The 12,362-nt window shown below is 45.5% G+C and overlaps 1 protein-coding gene across 2 annotated transcripts in view; it reads left to right on the forward strand.

Annotated features, from left to right (window-relative positions):
* The window catches only part of LOC146516041 (phosphofurin acidic cluster sorting protein 1-like), a 22,106-nt gene extending 9,806 nt beyond the window's left edge, over positions 1-12,300 (forward strand). For both annotated transcript variants that reach the window (XM_085163937.1, XM_085163936.1), the window contains exons 12-24: positions 1,860-1,948; positions 2,047-2,167; positions 3,634-3,738; positions 3,832-3,932; positions 4,123-4,277; positions 7,922-8,032; positions 8,237-8,339; positions 8,946-8,988; positions 9,747-9,792; positions 9,875-9,968; positions 10,051-10,238; positions 10,309-10,419; positions 11,410-12,300. In XM_085163937.1, the coding sequence (XP_085020063.1) occupies positions 1,860-1,948; positions 2,047-2,167; positions 3,634-3,738; positions 3,832-3,932; positions 4,123-4,277; positions 7,922-8,032; positions 8,237-8,339; positions 8,946-8,988; positions 9,747-9,792; positions 9,875-9,968; positions 10,051-10,238; positions 10,309-10,419; positions 11,410-11,522 (1,380 nt within the window). In that variant the 3' untranslated portion in view covers positions 11,523-12,300. The remainder of the gene's footprint in view (positions 1-1,859; positions 1,949-2,046; positions 2,168-3,633; positions 3,739-3,831; positions 3,933-4,122; positions 4,278-7,921; positions 8,033-8,236; positions 8,340-8,945; positions 8,989-9,746; positions 9,793-9,874; positions 9,969-10,050; positions 10,239-10,308; positions 10,420-11,409) is intronic.
* The last annotated feature ends 62 nt before the right edge of the window (positions 12,301-12,362 follow it).

Genomic DNA, 12,362 nt, shown 5'->3' on the forward strand with positions numbered 1-12,362 from the left:
ACACACAAAGACACACACACTTGTTATATTCAATTCAATTTTATCCTGACAAATCACTACAGCAGTCGTCTCAAGGTTCTTTATACTGTAAGGTAGAGCCTACGATAATCCATGCAGAGGAACCCAACAATCATATGAGCAAGTACGGAGCCCCGCAAGGGACATGGCAGAAAAAAAATGAAGATAAACTTTTGCAAAACTTTTGCGAGATCGCGCAAAACATCAAACTGGGTAACAGACGTCTCCGAAAACGTCGGAGTGCTTTTTCAAATATGTGGCGTCTTGATAAACTGAGCAGATGTTTGAAGTTTACACAGCTGCATTCTGCCTGAAAATATCTTAAAAGTTTATTTTGTGACCATTTGTGAGTGATAAGAGTAATATTAAAACTAAGTAGCTGCTGCCATTGACTGGGCCGCGCTATGAATTCTGGGATAGGTGACGAGCCAGGCGACGAAGGCAGTCCCAATTCGAAGGCTGCTCCAAATGCATCCTTCGTGGCCCAGCCTATCCTTTCCAACAATGGCAGCAGCTACCTAGTTTTGATATTACTCTTATCACTCACAAAATAAACTTTTAAGATATTTTCGGGCTGTGTAAACTTCAAATATCTGTCTATATTTGCAAAAGTGCTCCGACGTTTTCAGAGACGTCTTACCCACCACTTCAAAGTTTTGCGAGCGCTCGCAAAAGTTCTTCATTTCATTTCGCATCTTCATTTTTCTTTCTCCCATGTCCCTCGTGGGTCTCCGTAAGCAAGCACTTTGGCGACAGTGGGAAGGAAAAACTCCCTTTTAACAGGAAGAAACCTCCAGCAGAACCAGGCTTAGGGAGGGGCGGGGCCATCTGCTGTGATTGGTTGGTGAGAGAAGGAAGACAGGATAAAGACATGCTGTGGAAGAGAGACAGAGGTTAATAATAATTGGAAATAAATGATCTGAATTTCAGGAGCGGGACCACGCCTCCAACACGCCCCCTCCAGTTCTTGTCTGTATACACATCCCCAGCTCTACAACTTGTCTGTTCTTGTAACATAATCTTTCTCACCCTTCCATTTGCTTACAATCGCGTCCGTCAGCACCTCAGATGAAGGACTACACAGCTCTGCTTCATCGGTTTCCCTCCCAGCAATCCAAGAAACGCAAACACTCTGAATGTCAAAGAGACCAAATGCTGCCCAGGATTTTTCTTGCCAGCCAATAATCTGCTACGTCGATCCTTTTATCTGAACTCCGTCGTGCACAAAATTCCTCAACGCATCCCTTCACTTCTCACGTGCTTTCACATGATGCTAGTGATTCAAGATTCAAGCTTCGTTATTCATCACATGTACTTGTATAACTGTGCATCATTTAAACCCTCCCCCCTCGACACCGAATTTAAAACAACTCTCCAAGCGAAGGCTTTAAGGCTGCTCACCATCACCTCTCTTTGTTTCAGAAATCAACACAGTAGTTATCGCTACCTTACCCAAAGTAAATTACTCAGCCGAGCACCCCGTCTCCATCTTCTACTCTAAGACAAGCTCACGTAAGAGTTTACGAGCCATCAAGCCGTTAACTCAAGTAATGAAGTTAATATAGGTCATTTTGGACCTATCCTGGTCCAAAATGACTCCAAGGTTCCTCACAGTGTTACTGGAGGCCAAGGTAATGCCATCCAGAGTAAGAATCTGCTTAGATACCATATTTCTAAGCTTTTCAGCGCCGAGTACAATAACCTCAGTTTGATCTGAATTAAGAAGCAGAAAGTTAGTGGCCATCCAGGTCTTTATGTCTTTAAGACATTCCTGCAGTTTAACTCATTGGTGTGTGTTATCTGGCTTCATGGACAGATAAAGTTCTTCTTGTTTTCCACAGAAACCTGAAGATGATGTTGCCATGGGAACAGACACAGGCCCAGCTGCCAAACTATGTAAAACAGAGTCTCAGACACACATGTCACCAAGGTACACACACGTGTGATGTTGTTCCCAGATGTTTGAGCTCCTACAGGTATGAACAGCTGTGTAAAAACGCCTCACACACCTGTGTGCTCCTCCTGCAGTAACACGGGGAGTCAGTCATCTCGCCACACGTGGATCATCGCTATGAAGGACAGACAGAACTCGAGAATGAGCAGCTTCGACAGTGAGACATCGTCTGATTGCAGGATACCTGCTCCACAGGTGAGAAGGCCTCAGTTCCAGGCGTTTAAGCCTCTTTTTATTAGTAGCTAGTCGGATCGACTCGTACTTTTTTAGCACCTGCTCAGCCGGGAAAGGTGACCCGAGCAGAGACTGAAATCTGATGTCATCAGCCTGCATCAGAGATACAGGGCGGAAGTTACCATTGTGTATGGGATGTGTGTGTCTGTCTGCACGTGTGTGGTCATCTGTAAAGTCTTTGTTGTAGGCTGACAGCCTCGATGTCCATAATGGATGTTCAGTGGTTGCAGTGGAGGATGTTTGTGCCTGCGGAAGTCTACCACCAGCTCCTTGGTTTGACTGGTGTTGATCTGGAGGTAGTTCAGCTGCACCAGTCCACAAAGTCCTGGGTCAGTCCTCTGTATCCTTGTCGTCCCCATCAGTGATGAGGTGACTATTGCAGAGTCATCAGAGAACTTCTGCAGGAAGCACTGGGTGGAGTTGATGGAGAAGTCTGCAGTGTAGATGGTGAAGAGGAACGGAGCCAGAACCGTTCCCTGTGGGCCCCATACTGCAGACGACCCTGTCCGACACACGGCCCTGAGTCCTCACATACTGTGGTCGGTCGGTGAGGTAGTCCAGGATCCATGTGGGAGCTGTGGGACTCTCCCCAGCCTCAGGTTCAGGTTGAAGAGGTGCTCCATCACCCAACAGGACCTGACAACCTTTGAGCTGAGTACCTGAGGACTGGATTGTAGTGGAAAACCAGTGAATTCGAGTCGAGTGGTGCCCAGTCCATCCACGCAGTAATGGAAAAGGGGCCGTAGTGTCAGCAGGAACATGTTCCACCACCAGGTGTCAGTGTTGCTCCTGCTTTGGTGTTAAAATCACTGATGCTGCATGTGGTCACCTCATTATCTGTGTGTGTGTGTGTGTGTGTGTGTGTGTGTGTGTGTGTGTGTGTGTGTGTGTGTGTAACACTTTAAGACACGTCAGGTCTCTGGGGAAAATCGTGCTGATATCTCTGATGCGGACGAGTAACGTGTTAGGAAGGAAAGGATGCCGTGTTGTTTGATGGGAATGAAAATGATCAGAGGGTCAGATTTAGGTTCAGGGTCAGAGTGAACTGTCTGTGTTACCTGTATTTCTTTAGCTGGGACCACATCCTGTTGTCACGGCGTTTCTCGTGATAATGGCGGATGGCGTGAGGATGAATTGAGGCTCCGCTTTGAGGAGGCTGGCGTTAGCTCCCGGGCTGGGCAGATGTGCATTTACTAATGAGAAGTGAATGAATTGAAAAAAGGATGTTGGTCGGGCAGGGGCGGTCACAGATAGACAGCGAACCAGGAGGGGGGTGTTTGAGGCCCCCCTCCTGAAATTCAGATAACTTATCTCCAAATGAAAGACAGACACAGTCGCTGTACCGATTCACTTTTGGAGCCTCAAGTGGACACTAGAGGAACTGCAGTACTTCAATTCTGATACTAAAGACCGGTGCTTGTTTTTAGGTAGCTAGAAAGTCTGTTTTGGATCAGCTGAACCACATCTTGTTCTCTGAGGATCAGATACCTGACTCCATTATCCTGATCAACACCACAGACTGGCAGGGACAGGTACGCATCCTTTTTCTGTCTTTCAGGGGCTGAGTTCAGTTTCTATGATCGTTCACAGCCCAACGTGTCTGTGTCTGCGCTGTCCCTCCTTAGTATCTCTCTGAGGTTCTGTTCGATCAGCCAATCGTCTGTACTGTTTCAACGGCTGATGTTCAGGCCGCCTTCAGCACCATCATCGGACGCATCCAGAGATTGTAAGAACATCCGTACTTTTATTCAGACATCAGTGTTTGAATCTGGCTGAGCTCTGAATCCTGTCCTGCATAGTTACGTCAAAAATTAATTTGATTATAAACAAGTTTGCATATATATATGTATGAATATATATGTATGAATATATATGTATGAATATATATTCTCTCTGACCTGAATCTGTTTCTGCAGCTGTAACTGCAACTCGCAGGCTCCGCCCACCATGAAGGTGGCAGTGGGAGGAGATCAGAGCTACCTCACCACAGTGCTCTGCTGCTTCGTAGAGCAGCTGGCCAGCAAGACGTCTGATTGGTTGAGCTACATCCGCTTTCTCATCATCCCTATTGGTGCGCCTATCACACACACACACACGCACACACACACACACACACGCACACACACAGCAATGTAACTGTACTAAATTGATTAATCACAGTACAGTTACAGTTATGCTGTTGCTCATGTTACACAGCTGCACACCAGGCGTGTAGAAGGAAAAATAAACATCAACTGTTTTGTTTTTCTTCCCACGTGACAATCAGCTGATTTCAGTTCATGTGTGGGAGCAAACAGTGGCGCTGTGAACATTTCTGGACTTTTATTACACAAAAGGACGAGCGAGTGGTGGTGAACTGAGACAATGATTTAGTGAAATATACATATATTTCACTAAATCATTGTCGAGCACCGTCTGGAGACGTCAGTATTTGTTCTACATCTGCTGATCATTTGGTTTTTGTATTTGTTCAGCAAAAAGTTGGGTGAAAATGACATTTTCTTCATTTTTGTTACAAATAATTTAATTGTAACAAGTATTGTGCAGTTGTTAGTTTGCAGATTTAGTAAATATATATCATTCAGAAATACTGTCACGGCCCTGAGTGTGACGACTCAGTGTTTTGTATTTCTTTATATAATTCGATGTTGTTGTTTATTCTGTTATGTCTTTTGTTTGAGCCATTTGTTTGGTTTCTGTGCCTGCTCACACTTCTCTGTGTTCCCTCTGTCTGTGTGGTGTCACACTTTCTGCTCGTGAATCTGTCTGTCGGGTTCTGTGTCTGTGAGTTTCCTGTTTTATTCTGAAGGTCTCTGTCTCATGTGAGTGTTGTCAGCCTTACGTCTGTGTCTTGTCAGCCTTGATTTCTCCCAGGTGTGTTCCCCTCCTGTGTCCCATCCCACGATTACTCCTGTGAGTATTTAAGCGCTGTGTGTTCTCCTGCCTGTTGCTGGTCTGTGTTCTTTCCCTGCATCGTCCTCTGTCTCCCTGCATCAAGGTTCGTGTTTGCTTAGTTTTCCCAGTTTAGGTTTTCTCAGCTCTGTTTTCGCCTCACCTTTGTTATATGTTCCCTCTCCATTAATAAAGCTCCCTCATATCAGTAGTGCCTGCGTCTTGGGTCCTTTAATAATTCCACACGGTTTGCCCTGCTAACCATGACAAATACACCATTCTTTAACAATGTGAAGTTTTTATTACTGTGTGCTCAAATATGGGACTTATATTTATTTATCTTAGCTGTCATGGTTTTGACTGGCTCGTATTTTAGATGCTCCAGAGCAGTCAGTGTTTCCAGGAAGTGTGCTCCTCTTACTGTGACTGTGCCAAAGTAATCAGTGTTCACCAAACTGGTTTCATCCACAGTAACATCTCTATGTGGAGCAAACAGAGAGAAGTGAACCATTATTTCTATAATAATGTTTTGAGTCTTTTGAGGCTTGGACAGGTGAAGTCGCAGAGGATTTAATAAAGCAGCTCCTCAAAACCTTTTTACGTCTCATTGGACTCACGGCTCCTTCGTCCTGTTCATTCAGGTGTTCAGAAAATATCTTCTGAAAGCACACAGTGCAGCAGTGAATACAGACACCGTTAGAGATTGTTCCCCTCGCAGGAGTTGATAGAGACATAAATATGCAAATCACTTTGGAAGAACTGACCTTTAAATCCAAAAAGCCAATCCTGTAAGTCACAGTGCTGGGACCAGTGTATTTCTATCATTTATGTGAGGCTAATAAAAGCTTGCATTTATTTTAGAGATGAAAGCCGTTCATCCAGAACCAGAGCTGCTGTTTGATGAGCTTCCATGTTACAGGTTTATACGTGACTGTAACATCCTGGAGGAAATAAAATGATTGCTTGTGTAACTCGACGCGTTTCTGCAGACGTGTTAGGACAGGGAGCTGCTGTCGATGGTGCATCCACCCAGGTCAAAACATCTGGACACAAACATGTGGAGTCATGATGACAAATACACAGTACAAAACTCTCCGTTTGACAAACAATCCGGTCGTTAAGTGATGACGTGACGAATCCTGCTTCCGGGCCTAAAGTAGTCTGCGTTTAATATGCTTTTGTGTTGTTAACATGTTTAATGTTTTCTATTTTCTTCTATTTAATCTCAAAAAGCTCCTAAAATAGTCAATGATCACTGTTGACCTCCCTCGGCTTTTATTACCGCTAATCATTTATTTAAGCTCAGTTTTTAAAACCTTAGGATGTAACTACAGCCCAGCCCAGCAGCAGTATATGAATGACTAACCTCGTATTGTGGATGGATTATCTCAGTTGTTCTCCTGCTGAAGTTTGGTCCTTTTACAGCATCCTGCCATGTGATTACATTTGTTCCTGACCACCGAGAACACTCACGTTAACTTTTATCAGTGGAAAAAAAGTTAGCTTGTTTATATTATGCTAACATAGCTGTGTCGCTAGCGGTCACGTAGCACATCATTAAATACCAGCTAGCCAAACTTCAGTAACCCTACAAACGTCACTGCTGTTTAGTTTTCTGTCTTCATTTATGTTGGAAGTGATAAAAGAGCTGTACGTTTTAATTTGTTTCCAAAACCCCGCAGTCAGGACATGCTATATTGTATTAAGATAGAAGCTAGCGAGCTAGCTAGCTAGCGAGCTAACTTCCTGCTAACTTCTAACTCCGTTAAATGTCATAAATTCCGTTTTCATGGATGCCTGGATGTTAAACTCAATTGTTACACCTGGTAGAGCAGAACGCTGATCATTTTATTAAAGATGAAAGACTTTAGACAGTTTTTCAACTCTCAGTAATGCCATAGTGATCGTTTGATACATGGACCTGCAGCGGAGTTTAGGCCCAGACACAGCTAGTGACGTCAGACTTAACGACCGGATACCAGACAAAGGATGTTCTGGTGTTCCAGCCTGAAACCCCTGCACAGGCGTCTCTGCTGATAGCTGCATGCGTGCTGCATGGTCCTGGACGCCTGTTCAGAGTGTCTGGCAGAGGATATGTCAAGACCTAAGTCCAAAGAGGAGACTTGACTCCGACTCGGACCGTCCCGTCTCGTTCCTTTTCTGTGTGTCTGTTGTCGATTGAGTGGATGACCCGTCACAGCATGCAGATGGTGCTGTGGGGTGTTGTCATTGCGGGCCCTGGATCCACTATTCCCTGCCGTGGTGGGCTGTGGGGAATAGGGGTGCTTATTGCATATCCTTGTAAGGGCCTTTCTCTACCACCTGGTCTTATCCCAGTGCAGGTGCAGCAGTTGGTGACCCAGTGCACTTTTCTACTTGTGCTCTAACCTTTTCTTACATTCTGTTTCCTTTTTTCATTTTCACCACCATTCATTCACTCACTCTCCATCTCTCTATGTTTATACTTGATAAAAAATTGTATTGAAATCAGAGACATTAGATCAGAAAGTGTTTTAAATTTGTCAGGTTACACATGGAGTGACCTACATTCCTTCTTTTGACCAATGACCCCAACATGGATCACTGAGCAGGTGCTTCATGTGTTGAGTTTTGAGTAAAGACCTACCGCCCTGACACAGTGAGAAATTTACTCGTACCAGCTGCGTTTCCAGTAGCTGCTGGTGAAAGCTTAACGATCCAGAGCTCTCTTTAGATCTGAGTAGAGCTCCTTAAAGCTTTGTAGAGTTCATGTGAGGCAGCTCATTAGGCTGGTGGACAGCATGTTTTGGCTCATGAACCTTCCTCTAATGCGTTTCTCTGCAGGACTCCACCCGCTGGCCAAGTACCTGTCTTCCCTGGATGGGAAGTTCAGCGGTTTGTTCATGGACGCCGGCTGGAGGGAGCTGTTTGGACGCCCGGAGCCGCCTCCTCTCGGTAGGTTTCCTCACAAATGTTGCAGCCTGAGCTGGTTTCAGTAAAACAAGCAGACTCTGTCGTTTGGCCTCTTCTTTGTGTCATGGTTGAAGCATTGCTGCTCTGGCTGAGAGTGGCTCTGTCTCTTCAAACACAAATCCAACCTTTCCAAGTGTTTTTGGACCCAGGATAAAAACCACAGGATGTGATGTTTGTTTCTGACAGATCCTGTGGGTGTAGCCGGTCGGGTTTCTCAGTATTTGGCCGGAGCGGCTGTTTCTCACCTGTGTCCGATCTCCGAGGCCATGCTGACCTGCAAACACAAGAGGTATGTTCCCCTCAGCATCAGGATCTGACCGGAGATAGGGAACGCTCATCAAACACTTCCTCTTTGTGTTTGTTGCACAAACGTAGTTTTTCTCCTTTGCTGTAAACCTCCACCACTCGAGTTCTGACCCCTGTAATGTCTTCGGTCTGCTTTCGATTGCTGGACACTTGGTGCCACTGAGCAAAGCCGTGTTGAAGCAAAGCGCTGCAGCACAGCTGCTACTTTGTCGCTCTGAACCCGTTTGTTTGTGGTTAAAATCCTCCCAGCTGTTCAGAACGATGCGTCCCAAGCAGAAGCCACGCCATGCAGGCGGTAAAGTTCAGAGTGTACCAGTGAAATAATGTTTTTCTGACAGAGCGCGACGATAACTAAATAAAAACTCGCAGTATTGCATTATTGTACATAGGTTTGAGTGTCCTTCATCTTTCTTAACTCTTACTTTTCTGTATTCTTCTGTACAGTAAGGTGAGAAACAGTATTCCTATTCTACAATAAAAATCACAGCAGCACCCAGTGGCCATCGTAGGAACTGCAGCAAGAGAAACTTTCATTTATAACGAAACGATCTTCTCACTGTTATCGGTTTATTTTGCTCTTGCTCCACAGCCCCGACGATGACTCCTGCCAGAAGTTTCTTCCTTTTATCGGGGTAAGAAATGCTGCTGTGCTCCTGCGTGTTCCTGTAGGACACATTCAACGCCAAACACGTCGGGTCACGGTATAGCAGAGACAAAGAAAGTCTTTAAACTGATAAATGAATTTCATAAAGTTTCACAGCGAGCTGCATCAGCTCTTCTCTTAACTGTCTGTAAGCTGAGGATGCTGCTGGATTTCAGCTGCTCAGCAGGTCACACTTTTGGCTTTGCAATGCTTTCTACCCCCTCAGCTGTAAAAGGCTGATTGGGTGTGTGACCGGACGGTGTGGACTTCACATTGATACCACAGGTGTATCTACTATTTTCAAACAGGTGACAGGTGTGTGCTGCAGGTGGAGTCTGCAGGTGGTTGAAAATGGTGAATGGACTGTAGCGCTTTTCTTCTCTGCTTGAGCACTGTGCTCTCGTCTGCTGAACTAAGAGCTGATGGCAGCTTACATCTGGAGCTCTGCTTCAGCATTGATGGACCAACGTTACGCCTGCCATGTGCGCTAACGTGCCAACGTGCTAACATGCTAATGTGCTAACGTGCTAACATGCTAACATGCTAATGTGCTAACATGCTAACGTGCTAATGTGCTAACGTGCCAACATGCTAACGTGCTAACATGCTAATGTGCTAACGTGCTAACATGCTAACATGCTAATGTGCTAACGTGCTAACGTGCTAACGTGCAGCAGCAGGGACGTAAAGCATATTCTGGAATGACAGGTATGTGACGGACATAACTGTTTCTGTGCCCGCTCTCAGCTGGTGAAGGTCGGCATCGTGGAGCAGAACTTCATGTCCACCTCAGGTATGCCTGCCCCCCCTCCCCATGCCCTTTGACCTCTGACAGCCTCTGATGTCTGTTAAATGTTCCTCTTGCCCCTCCACAGTGGACTCTGATGACATCATACTTGGATCTCCTCCCTCCCAATCAGGAGCACCGATCAACATCACCTCGACACCTCCTCCCTCCCCCTCCACCAGGTACTTCCTGCCTGCAGCTTTTCCCCAGACGAACGCCGTTCCTCTGCGATCAGAGTCGTGATCGTCCTTTTCTTCTGTGCAGCTGTCCCACAGAGGTGATGGGGCTGCAGGTGGACTACTGGAGCAGCCAGGGTGGAGGAGGAGAGCGGAAGAAGGAAATCGGGATGAAGAACACGCTGAAGAGCAACTTCCGCTGTCTGCAGGTGTCGAGGCTCAGCGGAGGAGAGCTGATGAGCATGACGGTGGTGACGAAGGAGAAGAACAAGAAAGGTGAGGAAGAGGAGGATGAAGTTTGAGGTGAAGGTGTTGATGAAGGTGATAATGAAGGTGTGTTTCTCAGTCATATTTCTCAGTAAGAAGGCAAAGGAGAAGGAGGCGGAGTCAAGGAGTCAGCTGATAGAAGGAATCAGCAGGTTGATCTGTACCTCCAAACACCAACACAGACTCAGAGGTACACACACAGACACACACACACACAGACACACACACACAGACACAAACAAACACACACAGACACACACACACACACACACTCAGAGGTACACACACACACACACAGACACACACACACACACAGACACACACACACAGACACAAACAAACACACACAGACACACACACACACACACTCAGAGGTACACACACGCATACACAGACACACACACACACACAGACACACACACACAGACACAAACAAACACACACACACACACACACACACACACACACAGACACACACAAAGAAGCACAGACTTGGCATTACCTTGGCCTCCAGTAACACTGTGAGGAACCTTGGAGTCATTTTTGACCAGGACATGTCCTTCAACGCACATATTAAACAAATATGTAAGACTGCGTTCTTCCATTTGTGCAACATCTCTAAAGTTAGAAATATCCTGTCTCAGAGTGACGCTGAAAAACTAGTTCATGCATTTATTACTTCCAGGCTGGACGACTGTAATTCATTATTATCAGGATGTCCAAAAAACTCACTGAAAAGCCTTCAGTTAATCCAAAATGCTGCAGCAAGAGTCCTGACAGGGACTAGAAAGAGAGAGCAGATTGCTCCTGTTTTGGCTTCCTGTTAAATCCAGAATTCAAAATCCTGCTCCTCACATACAAGGTCTTAAATAATCAGGCCCATCTTATCTTAATGACCTTGTAGTACCATATCACCCTATTAGAGCACTTCGCTCTCGCTCTGCAGGCCTACTTGTTGTTCCTAGAGTATTTAAAAGTAGAATGGGAGGCAGAGCCTTCAGTTTTCAGGCCCCTCTTCTGTGGAACCAGCTTCCAGTTTGGATTCAGGAGACAGACACTATCTCTACTTTCAAGATTCAAACTTTCCTTTTTGCTGAAGCAGTCACAGTACAGAGCACTTTGAGGTGACTTTGATTTGGCGCTGCATGAGTTGAACTAAATTCCTCCTCGTGTCTCTCAGTGTCCGTCGACGGCGTGGAGTGGAATGACGTAAAGTTTTTCCAGCTGGCGGCTCAGTGGCCGACACACGTCAAACACTTTCCTGTTGGAATCTTTGGATACAACAAACCCTGACCTTGCTCTCGTCGTCGTCCGGATCACGTGACCTCCCTGCGGACGCATCGTGCTGAGCTCCTGGTGATGATGGGCAGTAAACCTGTAACCCCTCCTCTCAGTGTCAGCAGAGCAGCAGAAACCTCGTTTGCCTTTTTCTCTCACATCATGTTGGAGTAGAAATATTTGTACCTCATCAGAAAGCTTTTTGTGTGATGGATGTGTCTGACACGGAGTAATGCGCACATGTTTGTCCTGTAACATTAATGTTAATAATAGCATCTTTTATATATGGCTCAGATGAGTTGGTTAATTAGATTTTTAAGGAGTAGTCTTTCAGTGGAACTCATTAAACTCAGAGTTTGGCCTCTGTTTGAAGTGACTCTGATCATTTCTGTAACAAAAACACAGAGAAAAAGATCCCAGAGAGGACAAAGAGACAAAACCAGCAGAGACAACAGTGTGGTGTGACTGTTTTAACCCTGTGAGGTCTGTCATCAAAGGTGCGAACAGCCAGGAACCCTTAGAGAAAGCTTTGTTGGAAAAGCTGGAATAGTTTTATATTCATGTCAGTTACAGTTACATAAACTTTATTTTGTGTCTTCACTGTTTAACAAACAAAACCAAAAGTTTCACATTCTGAGTCCTCAGAGAGCTAATGGTCATAACCAACAGTGCTCAAAGCTCAGCCTTTAACCTCGTGTCATCGATGTTTGTGTCAGCAGTTTGACAGTAGAGCTTCAACCCTTCACAGGGACGTTGGTTTTGTAAAATACCAATAAATACACCTGAAATTGTTGCTTTTCTCTTACCTGAGCTCCTTAACTGTAAACTGTGAGCTATCGATGCACCTGTCAGGTT

The sequence above is a fragment of the Neolamprologus multifasciatus genome, chromosome 6 (assembly GCF_963576455.1).
Source record: "Neolamprologus multifasciatus chromosome 6, fNeoMul1.2, whole genome shotgun sequence".
Classification (NCBI taxonomy): Eukaryota; Metazoa; Chordata; class Actinopteri; order Cichliformes; family Cichlidae; genus Neolamprologus; species Neolamprologus multifasciatus.